At 45.5% G+C, this 13,275-nt stretch overlaps 1 protein-coding gene and 1 long non-coding RNA gene across 8 annotated transcripts in view; both read left to right on the plus strand.

Moving 5' to 3' along the window:
• The window catches only part of LOC126938967 (uncharacterized), a 152,403-nt gene that overhangs the window by 94,641 nt on the left and 44,487 nt on the right, over positions 1-13,275 (plus strand). The gene's annotated exons all lie outside the window — the stretch shown is intronic.
• Positions 1-13,275, plus strand: part of LOC126938912 (leucine-rich repeat-containing protein 37A3-like) — a 110,268-nt gene that overhangs the window by 25,046 nt on the left and 71,947 nt on the right. For 6 of the 7 annotated variants that reach the window (XM_050763653.1, XM_050763652.1, XM_050763654.1 and 3 more), the window contains exons 1-3: positions 3,121-7,691; positions 9,444-9,515; positions 12,642-12,713. In XM_050763653.1, coding sequence (XP_050619610.1) covers positions 3,220-7,691; positions 9,444-9,515; positions 12,642-12,713 — 4,616 coding nt within the window. In that variant the 5' untranslated portion in view covers positions 3,121-3,219. Of the gene's footprint in view, positions 1-3,120; positions 7,692-9,443; positions 9,516-12,641; positions 12,714-13,275 lie in introns of those variants that run through there. The other variant, XM_050763656.1, reaches the window with a different exon arrangement.

Below are 13,275 nucleotides of genomic sequence, written 5' to 3' on the forward strand. Positions count from 1 at the left end.
CTGCTTTTAGAAACCAAAATAATGTTTCATTGTGGGCTGCTACCATTATATGCAGGAAGTTTTAGAATGAAAAACATTCTGAACTGATCCTTGCTAACTTCATTTCAGAAAGTGGTAAAATAGCTGTGGAGTATAGACCCAGTGAAGAGATTGTAGATGTCAGATGGGAAAAAGAACTACACGGTTTAATTCAAGTATGTGGAGATAAAAACTCAAAGGTAACAGGGCCGGGCGCAGTGGCTGAAACGTAATGCCAGTGCTTTGGGAGGCCAAGGCGGGCGGATCACCTGAGGTTGGGAGCTCAAGACCAGCCTGACCAACATGGGGAAACGGTGGTGCATGCATCCCACTACTTGGGAGGCTGAGGCAGGAGAATTGGTTGAACCTGGGAGGTGGAGGTTGTGGTGAGCCAAGATCGCTCCATTGCACTCCAGCCTGGGAAAAAAGAGCGAAACTCCCATCTCAGAAACACAAAAAAACCCTCAAGGGTCAGATAACATATGCAATATAACCATAATTCAAAATAAGCAGCAGAATTTGGAGGATAATTTGCTTCATTCTCAGGAAAATGTGAAACTCCGAAACTGCTTTTTGAGTGCAGGGTATTTCTGGGGCTTTTCCTAAAGTCTTGACCCTTGGCTCTGACCCCTTATTTGGAGTTTGGAGACAGAACTGAGGACTGTATTACTACAGCTGTGGACACAGGAGAGGGGTTAGTCTCCCCCGGCCCCAGGAGTAAGGGATGCTGGGCTGCTTGAACACAGGCCTTTTTAGAACTCCCTTCAAACAGGATCCCAGAGATGTGGGGAGATGTAAGTGGCCTTAAGACTGATTGTGCTACAGCTTTCGAAAACTATAATGCCTTTCAAATATGACTTATTACTTGGATCTCAATATCTCCCATATACCTTGGGTGGACTATTTTGCTGAAGATCTTTCTGTCAATCATTTACAATCATGTGCTGCAAAATGAAGTTTTGGTCAACAGTAGACCACATATATGATGGTGGTTCCATAGGAGTATAATGGAGCTATCCCTATACAGGCATACCATTTTTATCTTTTTGTTGTTGTTGTTGTTGTTGTTGTTGTTATTGAGATGGAGTCTCACTCTGTTGCCCAGGCTGGAGTGCGATGGTGTGATCTCAGCTCACTGTAACTTCTACCTCCTGGGTTCAAGTGATTCTCTTACCTCAGCCTCCCGAGTAGCGGGATGCATTATAGGCATGCGCCACCATACTCAGCTAATTTTTATATTTTTAGTAGAGACTGGTTTTTGCCATGTTGGCCAGGCTGGTCTCGAACTCCTGACCTCAGGTGATCCACCCACCTCCGCATCCCAAAGTGCTGGGATTACAGGCATGAGCCACTGTGCCTGGGCCCCATTTTTATCTTTTATACAGTATTTTAACTATACCTTTTCCATGTTTACATACACAAATACCTGCCATTCTGTGACAGTTGCCTTTAATATTCAGTACAGTAACATATAGTACAGGTTTGTAGCCTAGGAGTCATAGACCATACCATATAGCCTAGGTGTGCTGTAGGCTATACCACCTAGGTTTGTGTAAGTATACGCTATGATGTTAGCACAATGGTGAAATCACCTAATGACACACTTCTCAAGCTCCTCACATGGCAAGCAACGCATGACTGCATATGAAAGCTCTTAAATAGGGATTAAGTTTCTAAATTAATCTCAAAAGAAAACAGTCATTATTTACTATTTATGGAATTTTTTTAAAAAAAAGGAGCAAAAGTTTCATTTCAGTGGGAACTTATTTTGGGGCTAGAGTATTTTATTTAACTTTCACCCCAAAGTTGCAATGTGTTTTGAAGTTCTTCCCTGTAAAATAATTATTTTAACTCAATTTAAATAAAACCCATCCAGTAAACTTCAAGCTTTAAGAAGTCTAGGTTCCTGTGAAATGTGAGAGGAAGTCAGCACTGATTTCAGAAATCTGATTATAACAATAGATCCATCCCTAAATGAGGTGAATCTTGGAATCCCTTCAGTTTTATTTTATTTTATTTTATTGAGATGGAGTTTCTCTCTTATTGCCCAGGCTGAAGTGCAATGTTGCAATCTAGGCTCACTGCAACCTCTGCCTCCCAGGTTCAAGTGATTCTCCTGCTTCAGCCTCCCGAGTAGCTGGGATTACAGGCATGCACCACCACGCCCGGCTATTTAAGTAGAGACGGGATTTCAGCATGTTGATCAGGCTGGTCTGGAACTTCTGACCTCAGTGATCTGCCCACCTCGGCCTCCCAAAGTTCTGGCATTATGGGTGTGAGCCACTGTGCACAGCCCCCCCTTCCATTTTAAAACCATCACTATGCACCCTGTGCCTCTGCTAGGCACTGGAATAAGATGAAGCACCTTCTTGGAGTTTACATGCTGATAATTGTGCCAGACAGTAATAGGTAAGAATGGCTGTGGGGAAGTCAGCTGTGTTACAATTACAGTCGCATTTCAGGAAATTATTTAACATGTTGACTTTAACAGCCTAAGCCTCTTCTCCATGTGTGCACACAGGGTAGATCTCTGAAGGGTGGCGCTGTAACTTCTAGGGTAATGGCTGTGTTGAGTCAAGGCAGGATGACAGTTCAGCCTCCTCCCTGCTAGTGCAAAGGGCTCTTCACTCGGATTAAAGCCTTCTCTCCCAGACTGAATTGCCCACCCCCAACACCCCTCCTACAGAAAATTTGGAGTCCTCGCTTATTCCCTGGAAGCCCCTACCTAGTAGGGTGGTGAATTCATTATCAAACATGCAACAGTTTAGCGAAAACGGCAACATTTTGGAATAAATGACTGTAATGTGCGTCGTGCCTGCCACCCTAACTGGCGCCCATTTTGCAGCTCAGTTGCTCTCCCTGAAAGGAAGAGTATGCTTTGATTTCACCTTGGAGGAGGAAGAGTTCAGGCTGCCACAACTGGACTAGCACTTCTGAAGATCCCAAGGCGAGGTCCCGTGACCCCACCCCACCACACCACAGCAGGCTGCTGGAGTCCTGGGACCACCTGGGTCTGTGGCCCAAATCCTTCCTCCCTAAGGGGAGGGAAAGGGGTGTTCCAGCCGGGCAGGGTGGGAAGGGGTGTTTGGGCGGGATTGTGACATAAGATTGCCCTAGTGACATGGAGCAGATCTGGACCCAAGCCTAATAAAGGTGGCATAAATAGAGGTGTCATAAAGACAGGGCGGGGCGCATGCTTATATGGGGCACGAGCATCTTAGGGTTGCCAGAATGACTCCCGCTCAGTGCGCAGCACTCGCGTGTGTCATGTTCTGGCTGCGTTTCTGGGGCCCATGGCCCCTCCTCACGTGGCAACTATTGTGTCTACTAGTCAAGGAGACTCAGCCTCTGGAGTGGGTCAAGGACCCGCTCCAGCTGACCTCTAACCCCCTGGGGCCGCCTGAGCCCCGGTCTTCCCGCTCCTCCCATCTCCCATGGGAATCTCCCCATGCGCCCACTCCCCCGGCAGACCCCGGGGACTTTGATTACCTGGGGCCCTCTGCTTCCTCGCAGATGTCAGCCCTGCCCCAGGAATCGACTGAAAATTTGGTTCCATTCCTGGACACGGATTCAGCTGAAGAGCTGCCCCTGGGGCCAGAGCAGTTCTCCGCTGCACACCAGGATTTAAATGACAAGCTGACTCCGGAAGAAAGGCTCCCAGAGGTGGTCCCACTGCTGGACGGGGATCAGAACCAGACCCTAGTTCAGCTTCCTCGTCTCAAAAGTAAGGTTCCAACTGCAGATCTAGATCGGGCTGCAGGTCATCAGGCAGATGAAATACTTGTTCCGCTAGACAGTAAGATTTCAAAACCAACCACATTTATTGTTTCGCCCAAGAACCTGAAGAAAGATCTAGCTGAGCGTTGGAGCCTTGCTGAGATTGTTGGAATTCCACACCGATTATCCAAACCTCAGCGTGAGAAACAGACTTTGCAGGATGAATATTCGACTATGGACACACTGTATCCCGGCAGCCTGCCTCCAGAACTCCGGGTGAACTCAGATGAGCCTCCAGGGCCCCCTGAGCGAGTTGGACTTTCTCAATTCCATCTAGAGCCGGAAACTCAAAATCCAGAGACCCTTGAACACATCCAATCCTCTTTACTCCAGCAAGAAGCCCCAGGGCAGCTTCCACAGCTCCCTGAGGAGGAAGAACCTTCTTCCACCCAGCAGGAGGCCCCAGCTCTGCCTCCAGCATCCTCTATGGAGAGTCTAACTCTACCGAATCGTGAGGTGACAGTTCAGCCTCCAGGTGAGGATCAAGCTCATTATAACTTGCCTAGCATTACAGTTAAACCTGCAGATGTGGAGGTTCCCATGACTCCAGAGGCTGAAAACGAGACAGAATCTTCCGAAGTCCAGCAGGAGTCCCCAGGTCAGCCTCCAGAGGAGGTGGAACCTTCTGCAACCCAACAGGAGCCCCCAACTGAGCCTCCAGGTCCTCCTATGGAGCTTGAACTTTCCCCTAGTGAGCAGGAGCAGCCAGCTCAGCCTTCGGAGTCTTCTGGGGAGGTTGAATCTTCTCCAGCCCAGCAGGAGACCCCAGCTCAGCTTCCAGAAGAGATGGAGCCATCTGCAATCCAAGAGGAGGCCCCAACTGAGCTTCCAGGTCCTCCTATAGAGGCTGAACTTTCCCCCAGTGAGCAGGAGCAGCCAGCTCAGCCTTCTGAGTCTTCTGGGGAGGTGGAGTCTTCTCCAGCCCAGCAGGAGGCCCCAGCTCAGCCCTCAGAACATCATGAAGTCACAGTTTCACCTCCTGGTCACCATCAAACTCAGCATTCAGATTTTCCCAATGTCTCTGTTAAGCCTCCAGACACGCAGCTCACCATAGCAACAGAGCCTAGTGCAGAGGTGGGAACTTCTCCAGTCCTCCAGGAGGCTACAGCTCAGCTCTCAGGGCCAGGTAATGATGTAGAACGTCCCACCATCCAGCACGGGGGCCCACCTCTGCCTCCAGAGTCACTGGAAGAGGCTGGACCTTCAGCAATTCAACAGACTTCAGTTCAATCTCCGGAACCTGTTAATAGTGAGAACCCCTCTCCAACCCAGCAGGAGGCTGCAGCTGAGCATCCACAGACCACTGAGGAGGGTGAGTCTTCTCTAACCCAGCAGGAGGCCCCAGCTCAGACTCCAGAGCTCCCTAATGTAGTTGTAGCTCAACCTCCAGAGCATCATGAGGTAGCAATTTCCCCTCTAAGTCATGATCAAGTTCAGCTTCCAACATTGCACCATGTCACTGTTAATCCTGTGGATCACGTGGTTACCATGACTCCAGATTTCATTAATCAGGTTGCAATGTTAACCCAACAGGGGGCCCCAGCTCAACCCGTAATGTCCCCTGAGCAGTTTCAACATTTGAAAGACCAGCAAGACATTATAACTCAGCAGCTAAATAGACCTGAAAATTATGAACTTCCTCCAGTCCATAAAGAGCCCACAACTCAGCCTCCAACTCAGCTCTCGTCAAACTTTGAAAGTTCACTGAATGATGAAGCAATAGGTTCACCTCTATATATGTCACATCTAGATGTAGATATGGGGCTTACCAGACCTACAGCAGTCACTATGCGGGTACAACCTTCTCCAGTCCAGCAGGACAATCCTCCTGTTCCCACTGAGCAGGCTGACTTTTCTCTAGCCCAGCCTGACCTCCCTTCCCCACTTCTGCATCCTCCTGAAAAGACTGAATCTCCAGTCCAGCAAGAGGCCACAGCTCAGATTCCAGATTCCCCTAAGGAGGCAGAACCTTCTCCAGTCCAGCAAGAGTTCCCAGCTGAGCCACCAAAGCCCCCTAAGGAGGTTGACCCATCTGCAACCCAGCAGGAAGCCTCAGGTCCTCCTCTGAAGTCCACTGAAGAGATCAGTCCTCCACTGCAGCAGGAGATACCAGTTCAGCCATCAGAGCCACCTGAGATGGTCGAGCTATCTCCAGTCCTACAGCAGGCCCCAACTCAACTTTTAGAGCGACCTAAAGAGGTAGAATCCTCTCCAGTACAGCAGGCAGTCCCTGCTCAGTCTTCAGACCCCCCTATGGTGATAGAACCCTCTCTGACCCAGCAGATGGCCCCGTCTTTATCTCCAGAGTTCCCTCAGGAGGTGGAACCATCTCTAACTCAGCAGGAGGTTCCAGCTCAGATTCCAGAGCCCCCTGTGGAGGCAGAACCTTCTCTGACCCAGCAGGAGGCCACAGTTCAGGCTCCAGAGCCCCCTAAGGAGGTAGAACCTTCAAGACAGCAAATGGTCCCAGTGCAGCTTCCAGAGCCGTCTAAGGAGGTTGCAGCTCAACCTCTAGCTCATGATGAGGTGACAGGCCCAACACCAGGTCAGGATCAAGCTCAGCATTCAACATTGCCCAGTGTCACAGTTCAGTCTTTGGACCTGGGACTTACCATTGTTCCAGAACCCACTATGGAGGTTGAATATTCTACACCCCTGAAGAAGACTATAGTTCCTGCAAAGCACCTTAAGGTGACACTTCCACATCCAGACCAGGTTCAGACTCAGCATTCACACCTGACTCAAGCCACAGTTCAACCTTTGGACCTAGGGTTTACCATCACTCCAGAATCCACGACAGAGGTTGAACTTTCTCCAACCGTGCAGGAGACCCCAACTCAGCCTCCTAAGAAAGTTGTACCCCAACTTCTAGTATATCAAGAGGTTACAATTCCAACACCAGGTCAGGATGAAGCTCAGCATCCAATGTCATCCAGCGTCACAGTTCAACCTTTGGACCTGAGATTTACCATCACTCCACAACCCACTACGGAGGTTGGACATTCTACACCCCTGAAGAAGACTCTGGTTCCTCCAAAGCACCCTAAGGTGACACTTCCACATCCAGACCAGGTTCAGACTCAGCATTCACACCTGACTCAAGCCACAGTTCAACCTTTGGACCTGGGGCTTACCAGCACTCCAGAGCCCAGTACGGAGGTTGAACCTTCTACAGCCCTGACAACTACAGCTCCTCCTCCAGAACACCCTGAGGTGACACTTCCACCTTCAGACAAGGGTCAGGCTCAGCATTCATACCTGACTCAAGCCACAGTTCAATCTTTGAATCTGGGGTTTATCATCACTCTGGAACCCACTAAAGAGGTTGAACTTTCTACAGCCCTGACGACTACAGCTCCTCCTCCAGAACACCCTGAGGTGACACTTCCACCTTCAGACAAGGGTCAGGCTCAGCATTCACACCTGACTCAAGTCACAGTTCAACCTCTAGCCCTGGAGCTTACCATAACTACAGAACCTACTACAGAGGTTAAACCATCTCCAACCACAGAGGAGACCTCAACTCAGCCTCCAGACCCGGGGCTTGCCGTAACTCCAGAGCCCACTACAGAGACTGGACATTCTACAGCCCTGGAGACGACTACAGCTCCTCGTCCAGACCAGGTTCAGACTCTGCATCGAAAACTGACTGAAGTCAGAGATCCACATACTGAACTAGAACCTACTCAGGACTCACTGGTGCAGCCTGAAAGTCATGCCCAAAATAAGGCTTTAACTGCATCAGAGGAACAGAAGGCCTCCACAACCACCAACATATGTGAACTCTGTACCTGCGGAGATAAGACGCTGTCGTGTATTGATCTCAGCCCAAAGCAGAGGCTCCGCCAAGTGCCTGTGCCAGAGCCCAACACCTACAATGGCACCTTCACCATCTTGTAAGGATCACCTTTCCCCAATTTTCCTCTGTGTCCTGCCTGACGTGGCAGCCTTTTCCTGGAGGCCTTCCTGGGCTTTCTTTGTCTCCCCAAGCCATCCTGACAACTGACTTTCTGCTTTCACCTTTGCTTGTCAATTCTCCTTTCTCCTCATTCTCCTTCATTCTCCTTTAATGTTAGACCCATTCTCCAGTCTTTTACTTTTACTCCAGTCTTTTGCTCCTACTTGTTTTCTTATCCATTTTTATTTAGCCCCATCACATCATTGCTTAACCGCTGCTCTGCTCCCATTTTTGCTTCACCCTCTTTACAGCAACCTTTCCCCCTCCCGATCTCAGTGATGAGGCTCTAAGTGGTTAAGAGTTGATTCTGGAGCCAGGCTTCCTGGGGTTGAACCCAGGTCTATTTTTAGCTTGGTGACCCAGAGCAAGTTATTCCGCTCTGTGACTCAGTTTCCTCACATTTCAACTGTGAGTTATGCTAGTTCCCATTTCATAGGATTGTTGTGAAATTTAGGTGAGTGAATATATGAAACACTTCATCAGTGCCTAGCATATATAGGAGTGTTGGCTGTTAACATGATTACTCAGTCCTTTAGTTATGTCCACAACTCATCGTTGTCCCTGACTTTCTATATGTAGCACTCATTTTGTGTCAAACCCAGGGCCAAATATGCTACTGTCTCCAGAACATGAAAATGATAGGAGGGAAGAAAGATAATAGGCATAAAAAGGGAGGTTTATATAATTAATTACTAAAAGATAATGCATACAATAAGTGCTAGAATTTACCAGAATCTGTGATCCTTGAGGTGTGGAGATCAAGGAAAGCTACATGGATAAGCCAAAACTTTACTTGGGTCTTAAAGAGTAGCTATAATTTGTTAAATAGAAAAAAAATGGGAGTACAGTCTAGGCAAAGGCATTGCTACAGGTATGGTTGGAATTTAGTAGACCAATCTGGCTGCAAAGAATTAGGTGAGGGAGCAGTGAAGATATGATTATGTAAAACCTTGACTATCAGCTATAGGAGTTTGAAAGTTACACAGTGAGGTATGGAAAGCCATTGAAAGTTTCCAAGCAAGAGAGATTAAATGATCAAAACAGGAGGATTATTTTATTTTATTTTGTTTTTTGCTTTATGTTCAACTGTAGACATGCAAAGGATTATTTTAGAATCCATATGTAATGTGTCCAGAAGGAAAAGCTTAATTCAGGGAGACAGAATAGAAAAGTCTCGCAAAACGTAGGAGTAAAGTGTGAAGGGACCAAATCAGGTCGGTTGTAATAAGAGTGGAAAGAAAAAGCCTAGGATGTTTCAACAGAGGGCAAAGCTTTGGTGCTACCTGGCATAGGGTTTCTTTCTACTTATTTATTGATAGTGATAAGCTTTTGCCCATTTTTTCTGTTGAATTATTTACCATTTTTGTATTGATTTGTAGGAGTTTGTTTAGGCACATAAGTGCTTTTGGATAAAATACTTACATTCAAAGTAATTAACTGGCACTGTCTGTCCAAGAGATGTGATAGATAGGAAGTTAAGCTTCCAGGAGATGCCTTATCATTTGTGCCAGTGGCTCGGCATTGTTTCTTGATGAATTGTGCAAACTGGGAAGCTGATAGCTCTGGAAATGAGAAAGCAGGTGTTATTTTCTGTTTCTGAATATCCCCAACAAGATTGCCATGATTCCTTTATTTATCCTCATCATTCTTTTCCTACCTATTCAAGGATGTAAACTGTGTTTCTTCACAGAAATTTCCAAGGAAACTATATTTCGTACATTGATGGAAATGTATGGAAAGCATACAGTTGGACCGAGAAACTGTGAGTATATTCTCTCCAAATATGACAAAAAACTAACTGCATTGTAAGATCCTTCTCGGTCCAGAATTTTGAGGTCGGTACCTCTGAGAAAAGATATTTCCCCTCCATACCCCAAATCAACCTCTGTGGATTGCAATCCTTTGGTTATTTTAAAATTAAATTTGGTAGGCTCTCTAAAATAAGAGGCAATTTAAATTTATTTTTTATTATACAGATAGTACATGGTTATATTCTTTTTTTTCCTCTTTTTTTTTTCAGAGACAGGGTCTTCTTACTTTGTCCCCCAGGCTGGAGTGCAGTGGCACAATCACATCTCACTGCAGCCTTCACCTCCCAGGTGCAAGTGATCCTCCCACCTCAGCCTCCCAGGTAGCTGGGACCACAGGTGCATGCCACCACGCCCACCTAATTTTGTATTTTTTGTAGAGACAGGGTCTTCCTATGCTGCTTAGGCTAGTCTTGAGCTCCTGGGCTCAAGTGATCCTCCCACCTTGGCCTCCTTAAGTGCTTATATTATAGGCATGAGCCACCACCCCCAGCCCGTGATTCTATTTTTAATGTATAAAAATGCAATAACAGGTATAACAGAAACCCTCCTTGTGCCCTACTCCCTCATCTCTGAGGTAATGCTACTCTGTATTTAGTGTACATGCTTCCAGACTTTTCCCCATTTGCCTACATTCATATTTACATAAAGCAAAATAGATTTGCATGTGGTTTTTAAAATCTTTTTTGCTCTTTTTTTTTTTTTTTTTTTTTGAGACAGAGTCTCGCTCTGTCGCCCAGGCTGGAGTGCAGTGGCGCGATCTCGGCTCACTGCAAGCTCCGCCTCCCGGGTTCACGCCATTCTCCTGCCTCAGCCTCCCGAGTAGCTGGGACTACAGGCACCCACAACCGCGCCCGGCTAATTTTTTGTATTTTTAGTAGAGACGGGGTTTCACCGTGGTCTCCATCTCCTGACCTTGTGATCCGCCCGCCTCGGCCTCCCAAAGTGCTGGGATTACAGGCGTGAGCCACCGCGCCCGGCCTTTAAAATCTTTTTTGTTTACATAAATGGTAACATTTTGCAACTTGATTCTTTCACTTCATGGTATCACTTACATGATATCATATGATAAGTGTATCACTTATATGATATGATATTCTTTCACTTCATGATTTCTTTCCTTCCCAGTACTCAGACGGTCACCCCGTTCATTTAAACTCCTGCATAATCCATAGTCTGGATGCATCGTAGTTTATTTAATAATTCCCCCACTGATGAATGTTTAGATTATGCTTAGTTTTCTTGTTACGTACATTGCTGCAATGAAATTCCTGTACATGCTTCTTTGTGAACATGGGCAAGCATTCCTGTAGAATAGGTATCTAGAAATGGAATTTTTGGGGTGAAGACTATGTAGATACAAAATTTTAATTGCCCTCAAAAATGTTGTGCCAACTTATTGTCAGCAGAATATGACAGCATTCATTTCCCCCACACCTTTCACCGCTGGGTATTCTCCAACTTTTTGTTGAAGTTATGCATGAATAAAAGGGATTCCATCCAAATTTGAATTTTTCTGATTACTCATACATTTAATTAAATATTATGTGTTTATTGAACATTTGTGTTTCTTCTCTGAGTTTTCTGGCCTTTGTTCATTTTCCTGTTGAATTGTTTTATCATTTTCTTACTGATTTATAGAAGGAATTGGTTTAGACACATAAATGATTTTGGAAAAAATGCTTACATTCGAAGTAACATTTTTCACAACAGTTTGTGTGTGACATCATTAGTTCAACGTAGATAGACAAGTCATGTATGAGTTCTAAATTAAAAATAAAACACATGCTAGGTGCGGTGGCTCACGCCTGTAATCCCAGCACCTTGGGAGGTCGAGGCAGGTGGATCGCCTAAGGTCAGGAGTTTGAGACCAGCCTGGCCAATGTGACGAAACACTGTCTCTACTAAAAATACAAAAATTACCCAGGCCTGGTGGTGGGTGCCTATAATCCCATCTACTTAGGAAGCTGAGGCAGAATTGCTTTATTTATTTTTTGAGATGGAATTCTGTTCTTGTCGCCTGGGGTGGAGTGCAATGGCGCAATCTTGGCTCACTGCACGTTCCACCTCCCGGGTTCAAGGGATTCTCCTGCCGCCGCCTCCTGGGTGGCTGGAATTACAGGTGCCCGCCTCCACGCCCAGCTAATTTTTATATTTTTAGTAGAGACAAGGTTTCACCATCTTGGCCAGGCTGGTCTCAAACTCATGACCTCAGGTGATTCACCTGTTTTGGCTTTCCAGAATGCTGGGATTACAGGCGTGAGCCACCACGCCAGACCAGAAGTACATTTTAAAAGCAAGAAAATTATTGCAAAAGTCAGGATAGTGGTTACCTATTAGGGTTAGTGAGAGGGACATGATTGGAAAGGGGCACTCTGGGGCTTCTGGAATGCTAGCAATGATCTTTTGTAACAATGTTTACATGGGTATCTGCTTTATAATTATTAAACTGAATATTTGGCCAGGTGAGGTGGCTCATGTCTGCAATCGCAACACTTTGGGAGGCAGAGACAGGAGGATCACTTGAGCCAGGAGTTTGAGACCAGTCTGGGAACAGAGTGAGACCCTGTCTCAGAAATTAAATTAAATTAAATATAAAGAACATTGATGTCCTGTGCACTTTATGCACATTGTAGTTCTCAAATTTTTTTGATGGGGAAAAAGTCTGAATAGCTTCACTTGCAGCCCCGACATGGTTCCATGTGGGGCTTTCATAATAAGGTTTAGGGAAAGAGGAGGAAATGGAGGTTCTGCTGATCTTGGTGCCATCCAGAGGTGGATTCTGAAAGGAATTTTGTGATCTAGAGAGGAGGCATGAAATATACAATTTGGTGGGAAGAGTGGGTAGCAGTGTGCTTGTGTGTATGTGCTTGCATATGTGTGTGTGTGTGTGTCTGTGATGGTGGAGAGAGACGGACACAAAAGGGAAAATGTAAGGAAAGGTTTGAATGAAAGCAGAGCAGATACCAGCATCTTGAAATGACCATGACCCAGCTTTCCCCCACATGCAGGACATAGTCCTGTGCGGCAAATAGTTGTACTTTGCATTTTAATCTAGAAATAACTTTTTCATTTTCCAGAATTCTGAATGAAAATTATTTGACTGAATTACATAAAGATTCATTTGAAGGCCTGCTATCCCTCCAGTATTTGTAAGTTAGTTAATCACATTTATGAGTTTTTAGTCGTATTATCTGTAAAATGAATAAGGGGTTCAAATTAGATAATCTCTAAGATTTCTTCCAGCAATAAAATTCTGCAATTCTGTAAGTTTGTATAGGGTCTCAGCCCACCTCTAGTATTAGCTATCTCCTATGCATTTTCAGTTTTTAAATTATATAGACAAAATATAGCCAGAAAAAAATTTCACATGGTAATAAGATCTGAGCAGTGACTGACACTCGTATGAACCTTGTTTTATAAATGTTCACACACCATCTTCTTCTATTCAATCTGCAGTCAGTAGATCAAATCTAATCTAAAGTCTATTTTTTAATAACCCATTAAGTTAAGAATGATTTTTGCATTTTTAAAGGACTGAAAGAAAAAAGAAAGAAATATGCAAGAGACATCATATGTGGCCCACAAAGCCTAAAATATTTACTGTCTGTCCTTCACAAAAAAAGATTTGAAAAAGTTGGTTTAGTAGGATGAAAGGAATTAAAGTTAACTTCAGATTGTTGCCTAAAGGAGAAGAAAATATAGACCACCTAC

The sequence above is a fragment of the Macaca thibetana genome, chromosome 16, assembly GCF_024542745.1.
Source record: "Macaca thibetana thibetana isolate TM-01 chromosome 16, ASM2454274v1, whole genome shotgun sequence".
Taxonomy (NCBI): domain Eukaryota; kingdom Metazoa; phylum Chordata; class Mammalia; order Primates; family Cercopithecidae; genus Macaca; species Macaca thibetana.